General features: G+C 38.5%; 3 protein-coding genes and 1 long non-coding RNA gene across 4 annotated transcripts; 3 read left to right on the top strand and 1 right to left on the bottom strand.

The window, feature by feature from the left end:
• Positions 1-2,165: 2,165 nt before the first annotated feature.
• Positions 2,166-3,381, bottom strand: LOC126717129 (uncharacterized). Its single transcript, XR_007652438.1, has 2 exons — positions 2,637-3,381; positions 2,166-2,306 (listed from the first exon to the last, which is right to left on the bottom strand). It is a non-coding gene; the product is annotated as an uncharacterized LOC126717129 (long non-coding RNA).
• Positions 3,382-4,299: 918 nt separating this feature from the next.
• LOC126720366 (serine/threonine-protein phosphatase 7 long form homolog) lies at positions 4,300-6,431 on the top strand. Its single transcript, XM_050423145.1, has 5 exons — positions 4,300-5,141; positions 5,250-5,337; positions 5,561-5,956; positions 6,049-6,286; positions 6,406-6,431. Exons 1-5 carry the CDS (start codon positions 4,492-4,494, stop codon positions 6,429-6,431), a joined length of 1,398 nt encoding a protein of 465 aa, XP_050279102.1. The 5' UTR covers positions 4,300-4,491.
• On the top strand, positions 6,061-7,077 carry LOC126717123 (uncharacterized). Its single transcript, XM_050418509.1, has 2 exons — positions 6,061-6,892; positions 6,987-7,077. Exons 1-2 carry the CDS (start codon positions 6,463-6,465, stop codon positions 7,034-7,036), a joined length of 480 nt encoding a protein of 159 aa, XP_050274466.1. The 5' UTR covers positions 6,061-6,462; the 3' UTR covers positions 7,037-7,077.
• A 124-nt stretch (positions 7,078-7,201) lies between these two features.
• LOC126719537 (uncharacterized) lies at positions 7,202-8,969 on the top strand. The gene is made up of 6 exons (XM_050422292.1): positions 7,202-7,291; positions 7,662-7,715; positions 7,988-8,110; positions 8,267-8,407; positions 8,493-8,621; positions 8,886-8,969. Exons 1-6 carry the CDS (start codon positions 7,202-7,204, stop codon positions 8,967-8,969), a joined length of 621 nt encoding a protein of 206 aa, XP_050278249.1.
• The last annotated feature ends 7,194 nt before the right edge of the window (positions 8,970-16,163 follow it).

Genomic DNA, 16,163 nt, shown 5'->3' with positions numbered 1-16,163 from the left:
GCCCCTTCCCCCTCCCTCCCGCTCCCATCCCCAATTTTCTCCCCATTTTGGGGAGAAACTTTTTGGTAAGGCACGAGTGTTTTCCCTCTCGCCCTTCCAACCAAACACCTTCAAAAAAAATTTCCTCCCTCATTTTTTATTTTTTATTTTTTTATCCTCCTTAAAATCCACTCTACCAAACACAGCCTTAGGTTCACAGTCTCTCAAAGTCCCCCTTTCTCATTTCACAAGTTAAATCCCTTTGCTAAGTAATTTTCTCATAAATTTGAGTTAACGGGCCGACCCAATAGATACCTTAAACATAGTGATCAGCCCACTGTCTGGCTCACGAGTCTGGTGAACTACCCAAGGGTCTCAATTGTATTGGACCGGGCTTTTTTCTGACAATTGTAGTATTGGGCGATTTTGGCCCATTAGCATTGTTTTTTAAAATATTTAGGCCCGAAACACTGTTTGGGAAATATTTAGGGAAGTACCACTTTTGGGCGTACTCGAGCTTGGAGAGCTCGAGTACCCCATATTTCTGTTCCAGCGTCGCACCTGACGTTGGAACGTTGGAACAGAAAAATTTAAAAAATAAACTTGGTACCCGAGCTCATGAAGCTCGAGTACTGCTCAGCCATCTCTCCCTATTACCCCACACTTAAACCTTCTGTTACCCACAATACCCAACCAAGAACAGAGCAAAACATACCCACAAACCAAACCTCTCAATCTCGCTATCTCCCTCTCTCAATCTCGCTATCTCCCTCTCAATCTAAAGCTATTTCCACACAAATACTCTCATTCTGCCTCTCAATCTCGCAAATACTCCCATTCTCCCTCTCAATCTCGCGATCTGCTTCATTCTCCGTCTCCGTCTCGCTCTCGGTCTCCCTCTCACAAGGTATGTCTCGCTCAGCTTGCATGTTTAGCTTGTGGGTATTTTTGTTTGTAAATTTGTTATTTTTATGCATAGAAATGTTAAACTTACTAAGCCATATTGTGGGTATTTTTGTGGGTATTTTTATGGGTATTTTTGTGGGTATTTTTATGGGTATTTCAAACAGAGGGGCATCATTTAGTTAGTTAGTTAATTTATATTTTTCGGTGATTACTAGAATGTTGGTCTTGTTGTGCTTGTCTTTTGGGTTCAATTCTGGATTCACTCATGAAAGGTTCTGTCCATGAAAGTCAGCAAATAATGAGGCCTACGGATTGAAACCCCAAATTCTACCTGAATAATTTAAAGATATAGGAATGATACCAATCTAGATATCGACATGGATGTTTCATTCAGATATGGACCAAACATAAAATTAAAAATTAGAAAGGATATTTTAATTTGGGACAAAATTTAGGCAAAAATAAGTTTTGTACATTAGTTCCCCAAATTAATACAAACACATGGTTGCATTGACCAATGAAACACAAACAATATTATATTTCCAAAGACAAGTAACTTCAATGCAGCTGTGTTTGAACATAATTGGGAAACATATATTGCACCTAAGCACCTAACATATTGTGCATAAACTTTACCCTTTTATTTGATTTAGTTTAACCACACATGAAATATAGAAGAAGAACAACAACAAAAACAAGAAATAAAAAACATAAGAATTTAGGTCTCCAAAGTTGTGCTGAGAATCGTCAGGCTACCAATGTTGATAGGAGGAAGTGCCTTTCATGTTATAGTAGATAGATCACACTAATTTGAAGAAAAGCAGATCTTTGATCTTTATCGTGACCCTGTTAATGATTCTTAAACAAAAAGAGAAGTTTCATATCAAGATGATTTGATACATAGCTTCATAATCTAAAAGGAAAATTTCAGTTTGAAATAATATATAAAACATCATTATACCATTAATTTTTCTATATATTGGTAATTTACACACACACCTTGTATGGGTCTTGAACCCACAACCACACCCCCTACCTTGCTCTTACAAGGGAAGAAGCCATTCGAGCCAGAGCTCATTAGCTCTAATATCATTATATCATCACTGATATCTAGAAGCCTTTTATTGAACAATCGAACATAAAAACTATCCTAAAACCAGATAAAGTGCGAGCCCACAACAAAAATAGAATTAAACATAGTCCTCTTTACAAGAATGTATAATAAGCACCTTCTTCATGCGGGTCTTGATTTCAAATTTGCGGGATTTGTTGTAGATGCGCCTTTTCTCAGCTTGACGAGCCCTCTTTGCAGCTGAGTCTGCTTTCTTAGTTGGAGCCGCCTCACACACTGCTTTCTTGAAAAATTCACAAAACCCAGAATTTCAAATCGTCCTAAAATTTCATTACCAGAACTTGGGGTTCTGAGAAAAGAAATGAACAAGGAATTGTCATTCATTGGAACTTGAAAAGGCCAAGACATAAAATTAAAATAAAAAAAACTTTATTCAACTGTACTTTAGCAGCTGGGTTATTTTCAATTTTTGAAAGTAACAACATGAATCATAAAAATCTAGTCTGCTGTGCAGCCAGTGATTTATTTTGGCAGCTGGAATTGTTTTGAGACTGAAGTTCAGTTTGTCCTGAATCTTCTGGACCAGTGATTGAAATTTCAGTCTCTTTCATTGATTTAGTACTGAAGCCACCATTACTCATGAAGTAAGGCTGTTGTTTAATAGAATTCATTTCCTCACATATTCTTCGCTGCTTTGCACCCAAACTAAGGTAGGCATGCTCATTTTGTTCCAATGGCCTTTTCCGAAATGATTCTTGACACATCACACCCTCTAATTCTCTCACATCAAGTAGAAGAACCGGTGTATTTAACTCTACTTGATTGCAGTAAAAAGAAACAAGATGGCCGTAAGTCATTTAAGACAACTCCTTGAGAGTGTGCAGAATCCACTAACTCCACAATCTGCCTGAATATAAGCACACTTTCAGCTTTGTTTAGTTTACTATGCCCAGGTTTAAGCCAACCTATCAATTCTATGTGTGCAAGATTGACCATTGTTGGCACTTAATTTTATAATGAGAAATATATAATACAAATCCATAAAACATATTTTGTAGCATTGCTGGTTCCAACTTCCAAACATTTTTTTTCTTCAAAAATTCTTGCAATTGGATTTGAATACGCATTGTTCAATACGCATATCATGGAAGATGTTATTCTTTCTGCTAAATATAGTTAAGGAAGACAAGGCTCACACCTCAGTCCATACTTGTGGTGCTATTATTTCATAATTGCTGGAATTTTATTGTTTCTTCATTTTCTGTTTGATTTTGTTTTCTTTCATTCTTTCTGCTGCTTGTTTCTGTTCAAGAATGGCAGTGGCTTTTGTCTCCAATATTTTTTTCAGCGTACTAGGTTAATGCAAATGTGAATATGCAAGTTTATTTGAATATTTTAGATTTATTAAAAAGAGAATTTATGCAATTTGTATTGTGAAGAATGTTATTGCACCACACAATCGCGTACTCAAATTTTTTTTGTAATTCATTTTATTCAAGTCAATAAGCCATTGAAACTCTATATTTGAGAAGAAAATTGAACTACCCATGATGCGCTTACATTTTTGGCATTTTTTGGGTGTGATTGGTATGTAAATAACCCAAATGGCGAAAAGTGACAGCATCAAAATTTATTTCAAGATTTTGTACTAATTAAATAAATTAAAATTTATTAATGACTGCAATCTCTTATTCTTTAAGGAAACTGATATGGTTTTGAGAATACTGATTGCCAATGTGAATGGGAACTTGGTATTGTGGTCCAAATGTATATCTTTCCAATGTTAATCGGAAAATTATAATTGTATCCCGGACCCATGAGCTGCACAAATCTTTTCACGCACTCACGCACATGCACACATTGCAAGATAAAAAGTTCTGTCTCATGTTAAAAAATAGTTAATGTAATTATTATTTTAACACGTTTTTATGTTATTTATAATTTATTTTAGTAGTGTAGAGATAAGTTTGAATTGTAGAAACACATGCTTTGATACTATGTTAATTTATCAAAAGAAATGTTAATTTGTTAAATGAATCAATTGTCGAAACACATGCTTTGATAACTAACTTTTCTAAAATAATTTATTAAATCAGTGAAAGACTATATTAGATGAATAATGTTGCCATTTTCAGACAAATTTGTTTATAATTAAAAATAAATAAATAAGACTGTGTTGATGTTGTTTCCAAATGCCAGATATGGACCCACATGGAGCTATACAGACTTTGTGCACGAGGCAGGATAAGCATCGTTCAAGTTTGCTTTTCGATGCTCCTTTGGAAGGCGAGGTATGCACTTGTTCAATATATGTAGTCGAAAGATGGGCGGAATTTAACTTTGAAGCGTACTTATTATGTGGTACTGTAATTATTATTAATACTACGCTGCTCTATTTGCAGGAAGTGCCAGGTGTATTGACTTGTCGTCACCGAGACAAAGGTCTGCTTGAAGGAGGGGTAGATGGGTTAGATCCACGAATTCTCGCTTATATCACTGATGCGGGGTTAGATGGGCTGCTTCGGGTCCCACATATGGACATTGACCACGCATTGATCACAGCGTTGGTGGAGAGATGGCGGCCGGAGACGCACTCATTTCACTTGCCCCACGGTGAGATGACCATCACACTACAAGATATGGAGGTTATAATGGGGGTACCTGTAGATGGCTTGCCGTTGGTGGAATCTATACCCTCGACGGGCAGTTGGCGTGAAGTCTGCAGAAGATTGCTAGGGCGTAATCCGCCAAGTAGAGAACTTAGAAACCCAAGAAAGAACACTGGAGTGCTGGAAGGGGCGAGCATAAAAGCCAAATGGCTTGAGGATCAGTTTCGCGACCCTCTCCCGGTTGACGCCCCTGAGGCGTTTGTGCAGGAGTATGCTCGTTTTTACATATTGGAGTTGTTAGGTGGTACGCTATTTATGGATAAGTCTGGAGAACGGATCTCAGTTAGGTATTTGCAATATTTCGATCCAATCAGCAATGGAAAGAAGTATAGTTGGGGTAGTGCAGCACTAAGTTGGCTCTATAGACACCTCTGTAACGCATCAGAGAAGACAGCCAAGCAGATTGGGGGTGCACTACTATTGGTGCAGTTGTGGGCGTGGGCGAGGTTTCCCCACATATGTCCTGTGATGAGGCATCCACACCAGGCACTGCCTCCAGGTCCACTTGCTGTCAGGTATGTAGCATCTTAGATAGTTATCGTTTTACATTTCCTCAATCACTTTGTTCGCATGAGAATTATGTAAGTAACTAATATGAAGGTTATGTCTGTGTTGTTTGCTAGATGGAAAGGGGCTAAGATAACAATTGAACATTCGATGCACGTCCTACGTGCCTATCGTGTGTCGTTTACTTCACTGCGGCCAAATCAGGTATCGTGTCTTATAAGTGGAAACCGCTTTGGCATGTAGTTTTTGTACTTACAATTCACTTTGGAGTGAATAAACATTCTTAATTATATATCTTTCTTACTTATCAAAAAAAAAAAAAAAAAACATTCTTAATTTCAGAGTTACATGTATTGTTCACATTCGTTACACATTTTTTCTAATTATATTGTTAATATGGTTGTTTGCATCTGATGAATCATTGCAGATTGTTTGGGAGCCGTACAGAAATTATTTGCGTTCTCTACCCGCATATTGTACGGCAGGCCAACGTATATGGAGGTCTATTGTGCCGCTGATACATTTTTGGGTGGTTGAAGGCCATCATCCCGAACGTGTTCTCCGACAGTTTGGGATGAAGCAAGGCATACCAGAAAATGTTGATACTTCAATTGAACTGCACAAGATCACCCTCCAGGGCAAGCACGAAAAAGATTGGGCCCAAATACATGCCCCGCATATTGCTAAATGGGCTGCGCACGCCAAAATTGCCGATGCACCGGCCTTTCACGGGGAGATGAATTACAATGACGAGTATTTGGTTTGGTTTCGTCCCCGCACTATTCGCCATATTACAAAAGAGACTTCGTACTGGGACACTATGGTAAATTTACAAAGACTGTTTCATTATAAATGTACTTTGCTTCGCATAGTTTAGTTAAACCTACTAACATTACTCTTGTATATTTCTGACAGGTTGAATCACAGTTGCGCATTATAACGAAGTGCGAACCAGGGTCTGAGATCTACACCGATTGTATTAATACCTTGCAAGCTGTTGAAGAGATCGGTCGGTTATCCTTGGACCATGCACGTGACGTGGGCAACACAAGTGAACCAGCTGTACGACGTGGTCGGCAAGCAAGTGGACGTCAAGGGCGTGGAGGCTGTCAATCTAGCCAGCGTCATACATCTAGTCGGCCTCCCACATCTGGTCAGCGTCACACACCCGTGCCCACATCTAGTCGACGTCCCACATCTGCTCGACGTCCCACATCTGCTCGGCGTCCTACATCTGGTTCACGTCACACACCCGTGTCCACATCTGGTCAGCGTCACACACCCGTGCCCACATCTAGTCGGCGCCACACACCCGTGCATGACCACACCATGGAGGAAGCAAGTCAGACAACAGATGAGATGTCAGACGACACCGCTTATGACGTAGGCTCCATGGCACACGATGATACGGGTCCATCCCATACGTTTGCCCATAGAGACACATTTGGGTCCCCATCCATGAGGAGCGATGGTACTTGCCCACCCACACCCCCTAGTACATCTCTGTTGCCCACCACCTGTACGTCTCCCCCACTGACTGCCGGCCTTGCCCCCGCAGTTTTAGATGGTAGAGATGAGATGAGGTTCATGCCCACTCCTGGGCGACCCACCCCTGTTGCTGTCCCCCCTGAGTTTGTGCATACCGAGTTTATCCAGACACAGATACCCACCCCCCCATCAGAGCCTTCGCACATCGAGGATCGGCCACGAAGGCCGCAACGCACACGGACACATCCTCCTGACTGTGGGACTGGACATGGTACTATAGTTTGATTCGATACCGATTACATATACATCGCTTTATAGTTAAATCATTTGCTTATTAATATTTGTTTGTGTTGTGTTCTTTTCAGGCAAGGTGAGACCAGTCAAGGAACCGGTGAGGAGAAGAAAACGAGAATGATTCAAGGGCAGAATTTGTGCTTTGGGTTTGTAATGGTATAGGATCTTTTTGTCATGTATAAGATCTTCTTGTATATATTTTATATGATGAGCCACTATTATGCAATCCACATGGATTACAAGATATAGACTGGAATGTTATAGGCATTCTTATATAGATGATTTCATGGTAGTGGTTGATAAGCATTGTGCATGCTTTAGTAAGCATTGTGGCAACAATCAGTTGTTATGGGATGTTTCTATTAATGGGTATTTGGTAATTGTAGAGATGAATGTGGGATGTTTAGAAATGCAATAGAAGGAAACTTTTTGTTGAAGTTGGGCGTAGCGAATGTAGATGCAATTATAACTGTGAATTTTATTATTAATTGTGTGTTCAGCCTCTAGAAAGGGTCTACGAAGTGGAATTATTAACATTGTTTAGATTTAGGTCCAATGTAGAGTGGATTTGGCAACCCAAACCTTTCAAATCTCACCTGCCAAGGGCTGGAATTGAAACTGTGTACTTGTATATTTATCAAATTTTTCACCTTTGCAAATTATGAGGAACCCTTTATTGTAAAGGTCAGCTACTGCCATATTGTCAGTGGACGGATTCTATTTCAGAAACTATATGTTTTTTTCAGGATGACTCTTCAAAGGAGCTACAGGATTGTTTCTTCAAGCTTGTTGTCTCCATGGTATTGTTGTTTCTACCACATACTCTTTCTTTTGGTCATTAACCTTTGTTCATCTTCCTTTTTTCTTTCCTGCTAAATGAGATATGATTCATGACATTATCTCTTTGCCAATTTTCCAGCCTCTAAATAAAAACATACCTTGTGCTTCTTGTACTTCTTTTTTATTTCAGTTTATCTATTAGAATGTGTGTGTTATAGACTTGTAGTCATCAGCTCCATCTGTTTAAACATTCTGGTTATCTAAATAATTTTGGATGACTTTCTTACTGTAGGGTTCAGCCCCATCTGGCATCCTTGGAGAGGCTACAGTCAATATGATAGGCTATATGAGTTCACCTGCTCCTGTTCCAGTTTCACTAAGATTGAAAAAGTGCAATCATGGGACAATTTTACAAGTGAGTTGTACAATTGTATGCTATTTGTTTCTTGGTGTTTGTTTAGACTTTGCCACGTTACACATCATTAGAAAAAAAATTAGGACCTTCTTCTTATACCTATCTGATTCTTTTTCCCCCTTTTGGGAGAGATATTTTATGTCTTTATTATGAAAGGTTCAAGCCCTTGAAGAAGAATTAAAGCTGATGAAGGACGGGAAGCAGAACCAGAGGGAGTCCAGCACTATGAAGGTTCCTAGTTTGTCTAAAACCCATGCTAAAGTTACTCCTGTCCATGAAGATATGAAGCCCTCAAAGGTCAGTTTCATTTGTTCTGCAATTGCATGGTAATATTCAGTGTCAACACTAACTAAATAGCCTTTTTACTTGTACATTGGTTTAGAAGAATGAAGTGGTGAAAAACACTAGTCAGCAACGTGATAATAAAAATAAGCAATCCTTGAAGAATGCTCAAGTACAAGAACTTGCAAAAGATCATCAGAAGCTTTGTAGCAACCAATATCAAAGAGAGGTAGGGTATCCGAATATTTGGTTTATTCAAATATTGCCCCATAGCTATTGTACATTAGACTCAACTTATTTACATAGGGCTAAACGGATGGTGGAAAATCTGCTGATTGTCACCAAAAGAACATTTTCTCATCTCTTTCATCATGCATATATCTCTTGTTATATCTGCATGAGAATATTGAATTGCAAAGGAATCCTTTAGTTTGGATGATCTCATCTTAAACTTTTTTTCACAACATATGACTCTGTTGTTTAATTCTTAAAGGATGGTAGTGGCAATGAGATTCTTGATGAAAGTCCTCTTGCTGTTGGAGTCGATCCTGCTTCAAAGATTCAGTTGATTCCTTGACTTTTTCTGAAATAGTGATAAAAAACAAACTTCTTAACCACAATCATCATAGTCTAGGAGTCTGATTTTTAATCTTATTACTCAACAATAAATAGCAAATAAAAGAACTGTAATTTTGTTTATTACAGGAAACTAGCATAGGCCTTAAGCATGCAAAACTCTACTTAATTTTTTTAGTTCTACTTTTCATTCTGAACAGAATTTTCTGCATCTTTGCTGCAGGTTGTCTAAAAGCCGAAACAACCATGCACACTCTCCTAAAAAATCAATAGCAGAAGATGACATAGTGGCAAAAGAAAGTAATGGACGCACCAAATCATCACTAGAGGCAGAGTTAATAGACATTCGCGAGCGATACCTCCACATGAGCCTCAGATACGCTGAGGTAGAAGCTCAGCGTGAGGAACTTGTGATGAAGCTCAGGGCTAGCAAAAATGTAAAAAGATGGTTTTAATGAACTCATGACCATAAACAAGCAATTTCTTGTACTTTTTCAGTCTCCCCAATTCAGGTAGCTTGTTCCACGAATTTTTGAAGTATCTAAGATTTCTCAATCTTTTACGTATATTCCAGAGTGTGAGTTATTGTAAAGAAGAATAATACACCCCTAGCCCAGCATAGAGACGTGAAAGAAATAAAACAAAATGGTTTTCTTTTTTCCTTTTCTTTCTTAATTTCTTTCTTTCTTCTTCTTTTATTTTTTATTTTTATACAAACAAGGAGCAGGCAAAATAAGGAAAGAAACCCCAAAGTATAATGTTTTATAATGTGGGAAAATGGAGTAGGTCTACTTTCCTGAACTACTTTTCAACAAGATTTTTAAAAGTAATACAGCAAAATCCAATAGCATTTCAATTGTCACTAAATAAATTCGAATATCATTTGAATATTCTTGTAATTATACTGTAATTGTTCGTACGGAAGCCATTGGTGGTGCAAAGAGCTTACAAACTAGAGGTAGGAAAAAAACTTTTTTTAGGGGGAGCTGTGTGTAATAGCGCTGGGCCACACCTGGGAACTTTGCAAAGTACCCGAGTCCACCAAACTCGGGTACTCTGCTAGTGGAATTTCCAAAATTGGCAGGTGGGTACCCGAGCTTTCAAGACTCGGGTACCTTGTGAAGTACCCGAGTTCACCAAGCTCGGGTACCCACCTGCCAATTTTGAAAATACGAGAGTTTGACTATTTCGAAATTGGGCTGGTTGGTACCCGAGCATGGTGGACTCGGGTACTTTGTGAAGTACCCGAGTCCACCAAACTCGGGTACTCTGCTAGTGGCATTTTCAAAATTTGCAGGTGGGTACCCGAGATTTCTAGACTCGGGTACCTTGTGAAGTACCCGAGACTACCATACTCGGGTACCAACCTGCAAATTTTGAACATGCGAGAGCTTGACAATTTGGAAGTTGGCAGGTTGGTACCCGAGCTTGGTGAACTCGGGTACTTTGTGAAGTACCCGAGTGTACCAAGCTCGGGTACCAACCTGCCAACTTCCAAATTGTCAAGCTCGTGGTACCTTGCAAATTGGCATTTTCTTTTTTTTTTTTTTAAATATGAAGTCTGCCTAGTACCCGAGCATGGTGGGCTCGGGTACTTCACAAAGACCGCTACCAAGTTACGCGAACTTGGTTGGCGTTAATTATTATTTTTTTTTTATTGACGATAAATCAATGTGTAATGAAGCCAACGTTTTTTTTTTTTCTTTATTTTTGTCATGAGAATAAATAAATTATAAATGTCATGTCACCTTTTCATTAGCCACATAAGTATTATTTTTATATTGTACACACAAACTTCCACACACATTATTATTTACACAAATAATATTATAACAAAAAATAATGCACACAATCAATATTACATATACTCTCATACACATATAATATAAATAATAATGCTAGAGACGACAAACTGTCAATCAAATTTTTTTACAAACTGCTGTTGTGGTGAGTGATTAAGCTATTATGAAAAAATGCATATTAGTGGTAGGCCTAAATAAAAAACCAATAACAAGTTGGCCACATCAACATTTTGTACAAATTGTTAATTATGGTTGTAACATTACTGTAATATAAATTTATGATAGAGTGACACTTACAATCTACAAACACTTATTCTAATCTTCAAACAAAAATGAAAAAAAAAGAGCTATAAATGAGCATTTGATCTTCCAAATTTAAGTGAAATTCACCTTTTTTTTTTCCCTGCCCACTTGTCTGACGCCAACCACTAAGTTAAGGCAAATGGTACCTTCTGACTCTCCCTCACCAGCTTACTTGTACACTTTATGACCATAATGACTCTTGCACTAACATCACAAGTCCATGTGAAGAGTCTGTTGTTGCCGTGTGAAATATTCCTGAAGCTATTTACAGTTGGGTCACCATCTGCAGCTGAAGTGTGAAGTGTGTCAGTTTTTTCCATTGCAGGCAAAGCATTTCACCTTTGGGTCCTGCCTATTGTATACATAGAGGTAAGTTAAATGTTTTGTCTGATTGTGTGTGCATGTGTGGTTCGTATGACATTAATTTTGCATGACCACAGTTCATGAGTTCAGTTTTTTGCAACACCGCAGGTCCATGTACAACTGCTGATATATTAAAAATTGTGTATATTGTGAAATCTAAAAATATTAAAAATATAGCAAATACTTGTAAAGTTGTGTATATTGTTTGCTGTCTGATTGCTTCTCACAATATGCCCCATTCGTCATTTACTTCTCTATCCTTCTAAATATTTAAAAAACTTAGTTTATAACAAAAATTCAGAATTTAAAATTGTAAAAAAATTTATACATATATGATGAAATTGTTCACATTCATTTATGAGATAAGCAAGAAAGGCAAGTGATGTGAATAGTGATATTGGTAAAGAAAATGAACGTCTATACAATATCAAAAATCATTTGGGGGGAGCCACAGTTAACATAAACTATATCTAAATAACAAAAAACTCAAGAAGAAGAAAGAAATTCGTATCATTAAAACTTATATTTGCCTATGCTTTGGGGAATTCATTTTATATTTTATGTTTCTATGTATTTAGTTATTTAGATGTAAAAGAATTTGTATCATTGTCATTATATTTGCCTATGCTTTGAATCTTAAATTTAATATTTTATTTTTCTATGTATTTTATTTATTTAGATGTAAAAGAATACTATGTCATTGTATATTGTTTATTCTATAATTTACAAGTTATCTAAATATTAAATAAAACACAGTTTTTGTTTACAATTTGCAGGCAGCCAAGTATTGTAATTAAATATATTATAAATTATAGATATGTGGTTAAAACGATTGAAAATTATTTATATCTCTATACAGAAAGTTTAGGAGGTTGAGTTTGAATATAATTTGTTTTTATCATACGTCATCTTTATTTAAGTGGTTATAGATGATGACAACTTTTATATTGTTAATAATAGGTCGGTGATGGATTTTCACTTTTTCTATGTGTACTACGACGGGGAGATGTATTATCATGACTTGCATGGGTTGTCATACCAAGGCTCGAACCAACAGCAAAAATACGTTAAGGTGAAACGTGGGATAGGGCTTATGAACTTGCAACGAAGAATATTGAAGGCGATGGGGTTAGACCACTCTAGGCATAAGATTTCCATCGTGTATCGAGCACCTCAACGGGTTGTAGACACACAGGTTTTCTACAATTCACTACAATTATCGGGTGGCACCGAAGTGAAGATGATGTGGGAAATGGTTGCACAAATGGTGGCTCGAGGATTCATTGCTTCGGATCTCTATGTCACTGTTGAGCCCGCCACAGTAGAGGCTGGAGAGGGTTCAGAACATACTGTTTTGGATGGAAGAGTAGATGAGCACATCGAGTCAATACCAGAAAGATCTTATGAAGGGTGTGTAGAGAACACAGGAGATGGGTATGGCAATGAATCGTGGCAGACATTTGCCCATGGGAACTCGATTGAGGAGGAGGAAGGGCCCCAGCAAGTGCATGAAGGAGAGCATTTACCTGATGATGAGCTCCATAGGGGCACATCCGACAATAACCCTAATGATCACGGAGTTGGTGATGATGCAACCCATATCGATGTTACTAGGGATGACTTCGAGGAGCTCCTAGATACCATGGGTGAACATGAGGATGTTGATCATATCGAAGATGTGGTTGTAGAAGAAAATAGAGAGACATGCCCCGGTCCCGATCCTACGCCGGAATGGTTCACCCAAAACACTTGGGATAATATGTTTGATCCATCACCGGTTATGCAAGCGGAAGTATTACCATGGACGCCTGGGGAGCAGCCAATTAAAGGGATGGTATTCGCAACTAAATTGGCGGTGCGACGTGCGTTGACTTGGTACGCAGTGCGAGATAATTTTAGCTTCAAAACTGAGCATTCAGACTCAGAGAGGCTTATGGTGAGTTGCGAGGATGATTCCTGTCCATGGTCAGTCCGTGCGATATGTTGCAAGGGAGACAATATCTGGAAGATCGCAAAATGCAAGGGCCCCCACACGTGCGACAAAATTCAGAATGCTCATGATGGTCGGATGATTGATTCGGTGTTCTTATCATATGTACTTGAGCGCTATATACGAGAAGACCCTGCGTATAAGATAAAGAACTTACGCCACGTTGCTTTGGCAGAGTTAAAACACGAAATATCTTATTACAAGGTATTCTATTCTTTAACTTGCATTATATTTTCAATACAACATAGAGACATCAGTCTTTTGGGAAGTATAATCATGATATTTTTTTTCCCAAAACCCATGAATACTTTATATTATGAAAATTGAAATTGAAAAAAGAAAAGAAAAAAAGGAATGCGGAGCGAAGAAATAATATAGTCTTACAAGTCTTGATTTGTTTTCTTCAAGTTTCTTTATTTAACTTGTATTCATTTCTAACGTAATCATTATGGTTCACATACAAGGTATGGGATGCCAAACAAAAGGCCGTTGCATCTATATACGGGGATTTTAAGGAGTCTTATGCGGAGTTGCCGCGTTTTTTGGCAGGACTGAAGGACGCAAGTCCGGGTACAGAGTATAAGTTAATAGTGGACGATAATTATGAACAGGGAACCTGTACATTCAAGTCCGTATTTTGGGCGTTTCGTCCATGTATTGTTGGGTTCAAGAAGTGTAGGCCTGTGATTAGCATTGATGCAACCCACCTCTATGGAAAATATAAAGGGAATTTGATGATTGCAATGGCGACAGATGCTAATAATAAAATTTATCCAGTAGCCTTCGCCGTTGTCGAGAGCGAGAGCACAGAGACTTGGGGTTGGTTCTTGGCTTGTATAAGAACGTATGTTACTGACCGGAGACACCTGTGTGTCATATCTGACAGACACCCTGGGATACAAGCTATTTTTAGAGACAATAATCGAGACTTTTCCCTGCGGCCTCCCATGACAGAACATCGTTACTGCCTTCGTCATCTATGTAGTAACGTCAACACTAGATGGAAGAATGAAACTTTAAAGAATCTAGTATGGAGGGCAGCAAGTGCTACCCAAGAGCGAAAGTTCAATGCCACCTTCGAGTTAATTGAGAATGTCAACCGGGATGCGCACCAATATCTAAAGGATGTGCCCAAAGAGAAATGGGCTCTAAGTTTTGACAAGGGTTATCGTTATGGGGCAATGACGACAAACGTCTCTGAGTGCTTCAATGGTGTTCTAAAGGGTGCTCGTAGCTTGCCCATTACGGCAATGGTGAAATACACATGGTTCAAATTGAATTCTTACTTCGATGATCGTCGCAATAAGAGCATAGCACAGTCAAATTCGGGACAAAAATGGACTAAATATGCCTTGGATATCTTCATGAGAAATAAGGCGAAGGCGGAGCGTCATAGGGTGACAAGATTGAGCGCGCAACAACAATCATATCAAGTAGATACACCGCATAATCCAGAGAGTGCTGGACATGGGGATCACACACATGGAGTTAATTTGTTGCAAAGAAGTTGCACATGTCAAAAATGGAAGTTGTACAAGATACCATGTTCACATGTCATTGCAGTTTGTATTAGGTATCGACATGATGCAGAGCAATACATTGACCCATGCTATAGCGTGGATGCACTGTTTCGGAGCTATGCTCCCGTTTTCCCTGCGTTGAAAGATAGATTATCATGGCCGGATCCTGAAGAAACTCGAAGGGTCCTCCCTAACCCCCGATTGATTCGAGAGAAAGGCCGCCCTGTCTCAACACGAATCAGGAATGAGATGGACGAGGGTGGGAGACGGCGGAGAACCACACCGTGGAAGGAGGGGGGGAGGAAGGTGCAATGCGGGTTGTGTGACCAAGAGGGGCATAACCGAAGAACATGCCCTAAGCGGAATGAGGTACCGACAAGTGGTGGTGTCGCAGACTAGGTACGCTAATTTTAAACCGTGGCATTCTTCTAAATGCAACTTGAAACAAAATGCATGCTATATGCCATTCAATTATGTATTTTTATAACTTAAGAAAGATTGGAAAAAATTTGAAGGACCAACTATGACATATATCGTTAAAATATCATCGTTGCTTGTGTACATGTAGTTCATTCCAATTCCAAAGTTTTGGGACTAAGACTTTCTCTTCTTATGCTTGGTGTTGATGACTGCATTATTTCTAGTGTTGATTTTGTATGTGTTGGATCATTATGTGTAAAATGCTAATGCCCATTTCTTACAAGTGTTTTTCAATCGTATCATCCATTGGATTGAAACAAAAAATAGGATATGATGTGAATGAAGTGATAAGTATTCAAATTCAGCATGCTGAAGTCCCTATTTTTGCAAAATATTTCAACAATTGATGGTATTCTAATCAACTCATTTTCCCATTTATCAAGTGCTGTCATTTATCTACCACATTGTTAAAAAAAGTTCAAAAAAGTAGGACTTGTTTTGATTTTGTGTAATTATTAGAATGAACTTCCAGATACTAATACTATAGTCTATTTGTTTGATATTACATCATGAGCATGACTACTAGGTTGCTGATTTATCTGTTTCTGTTGTTTTCCAAAGGATGCTTCTTCACATCGTCTGGAGGCTTGAGGAGTTATGCACACCCCCTTAATGAGGTGAAGCCTGTGCCAAGGGTGGAAATTTCTGGTCAGGTGTGTGGTGTAACTTTCACCGTGGATGAAGAGTCGAAGAGGGAAAATGTCGGCATGCCAAGAGTTGGAAGTGCTACCAACTGC

Source organism: Quercus robur, chromosome 1 (assembly GCF_932294415.1).
Source record: "Quercus robur chromosome 1, dhQueRobu3.1, whole genome shotgun sequence".
Lineage (NCBI taxonomy): Eukaryota > Viridiplantae > Streptophyta > Magnoliopsida > Fagales > Fagaceae > Quercus > Quercus robur.
Note: the sequence above shows the minus strand (reverse complement) of the source record. Positions and strands in the feature narration are given on the sequence as shown.

What these genes read in the sequence shown, in the direction of transcription:
- LOC126717123 (XM_050418509.1), top strand. Translation starts at nt 6,463, where the DNA reads ATGGAGGAAGCAAGTCAGACAACAGATGAGATGTCAGACGACACCGCT. An exon ending in TGACTGTGGGACTGGACATG is followed by an intron (nt 6,893 to 6,986) that starts GTACTATAGTTT and finishes TGTTCTTTTCAG; the next exon opens with GCAAGGTGAGACCAGTCAAG.
- LOC126720366 (XM_050423145.1), top strand. Translation starts at nt 4,492, where the DNA reads ATGGACATTGACCACGCATTGATCACAGCGTTGGTGGAGAGATGGCGG. An exon ending in CTTCACTGCGGCCAAATCAG is followed by an intron (nt 5,338 to 5,560) that starts GTATCGTGTCTT and finishes GAATCATTGCAG; the next exon opens with ATTGTTTGGGAGCCGTACAG. An exon ending in TAGTCGGCCTCCCACATCTG is followed by an intron (nt 6,287 to 6,405) that starts GTCAGCGTCACA and finishes ACATCTGGTCAG; the next exon opens with CGTCACACACCCGTGCCCAC.
- LOC126719537 (XM_050422292.1), top strand. Translation starts at nt 7,202, where the DNA reads ATGGTAGTGGTTGATAAGCATTGTGCATGCTTTAGTAAGCATTGTGGC. An exon ending in TTTCTATTAATGGGTATTTG is followed by an intron (nt 7,292 to 7,661) that starts GTAATTGTAGAG and finishes TGTTTTTTTCAG; the next exon opens with GATGACTCTTCAAAGGAGCT. An exon ending in GCAACCAATATCAAAGAGAG is followed by an intron (nt 8,622 to 8,885) that starts GTAGGGTATCCG and finishes TAATTCTTAAAG; the next exon opens with GATGGTAGTGGCAATGAGAT.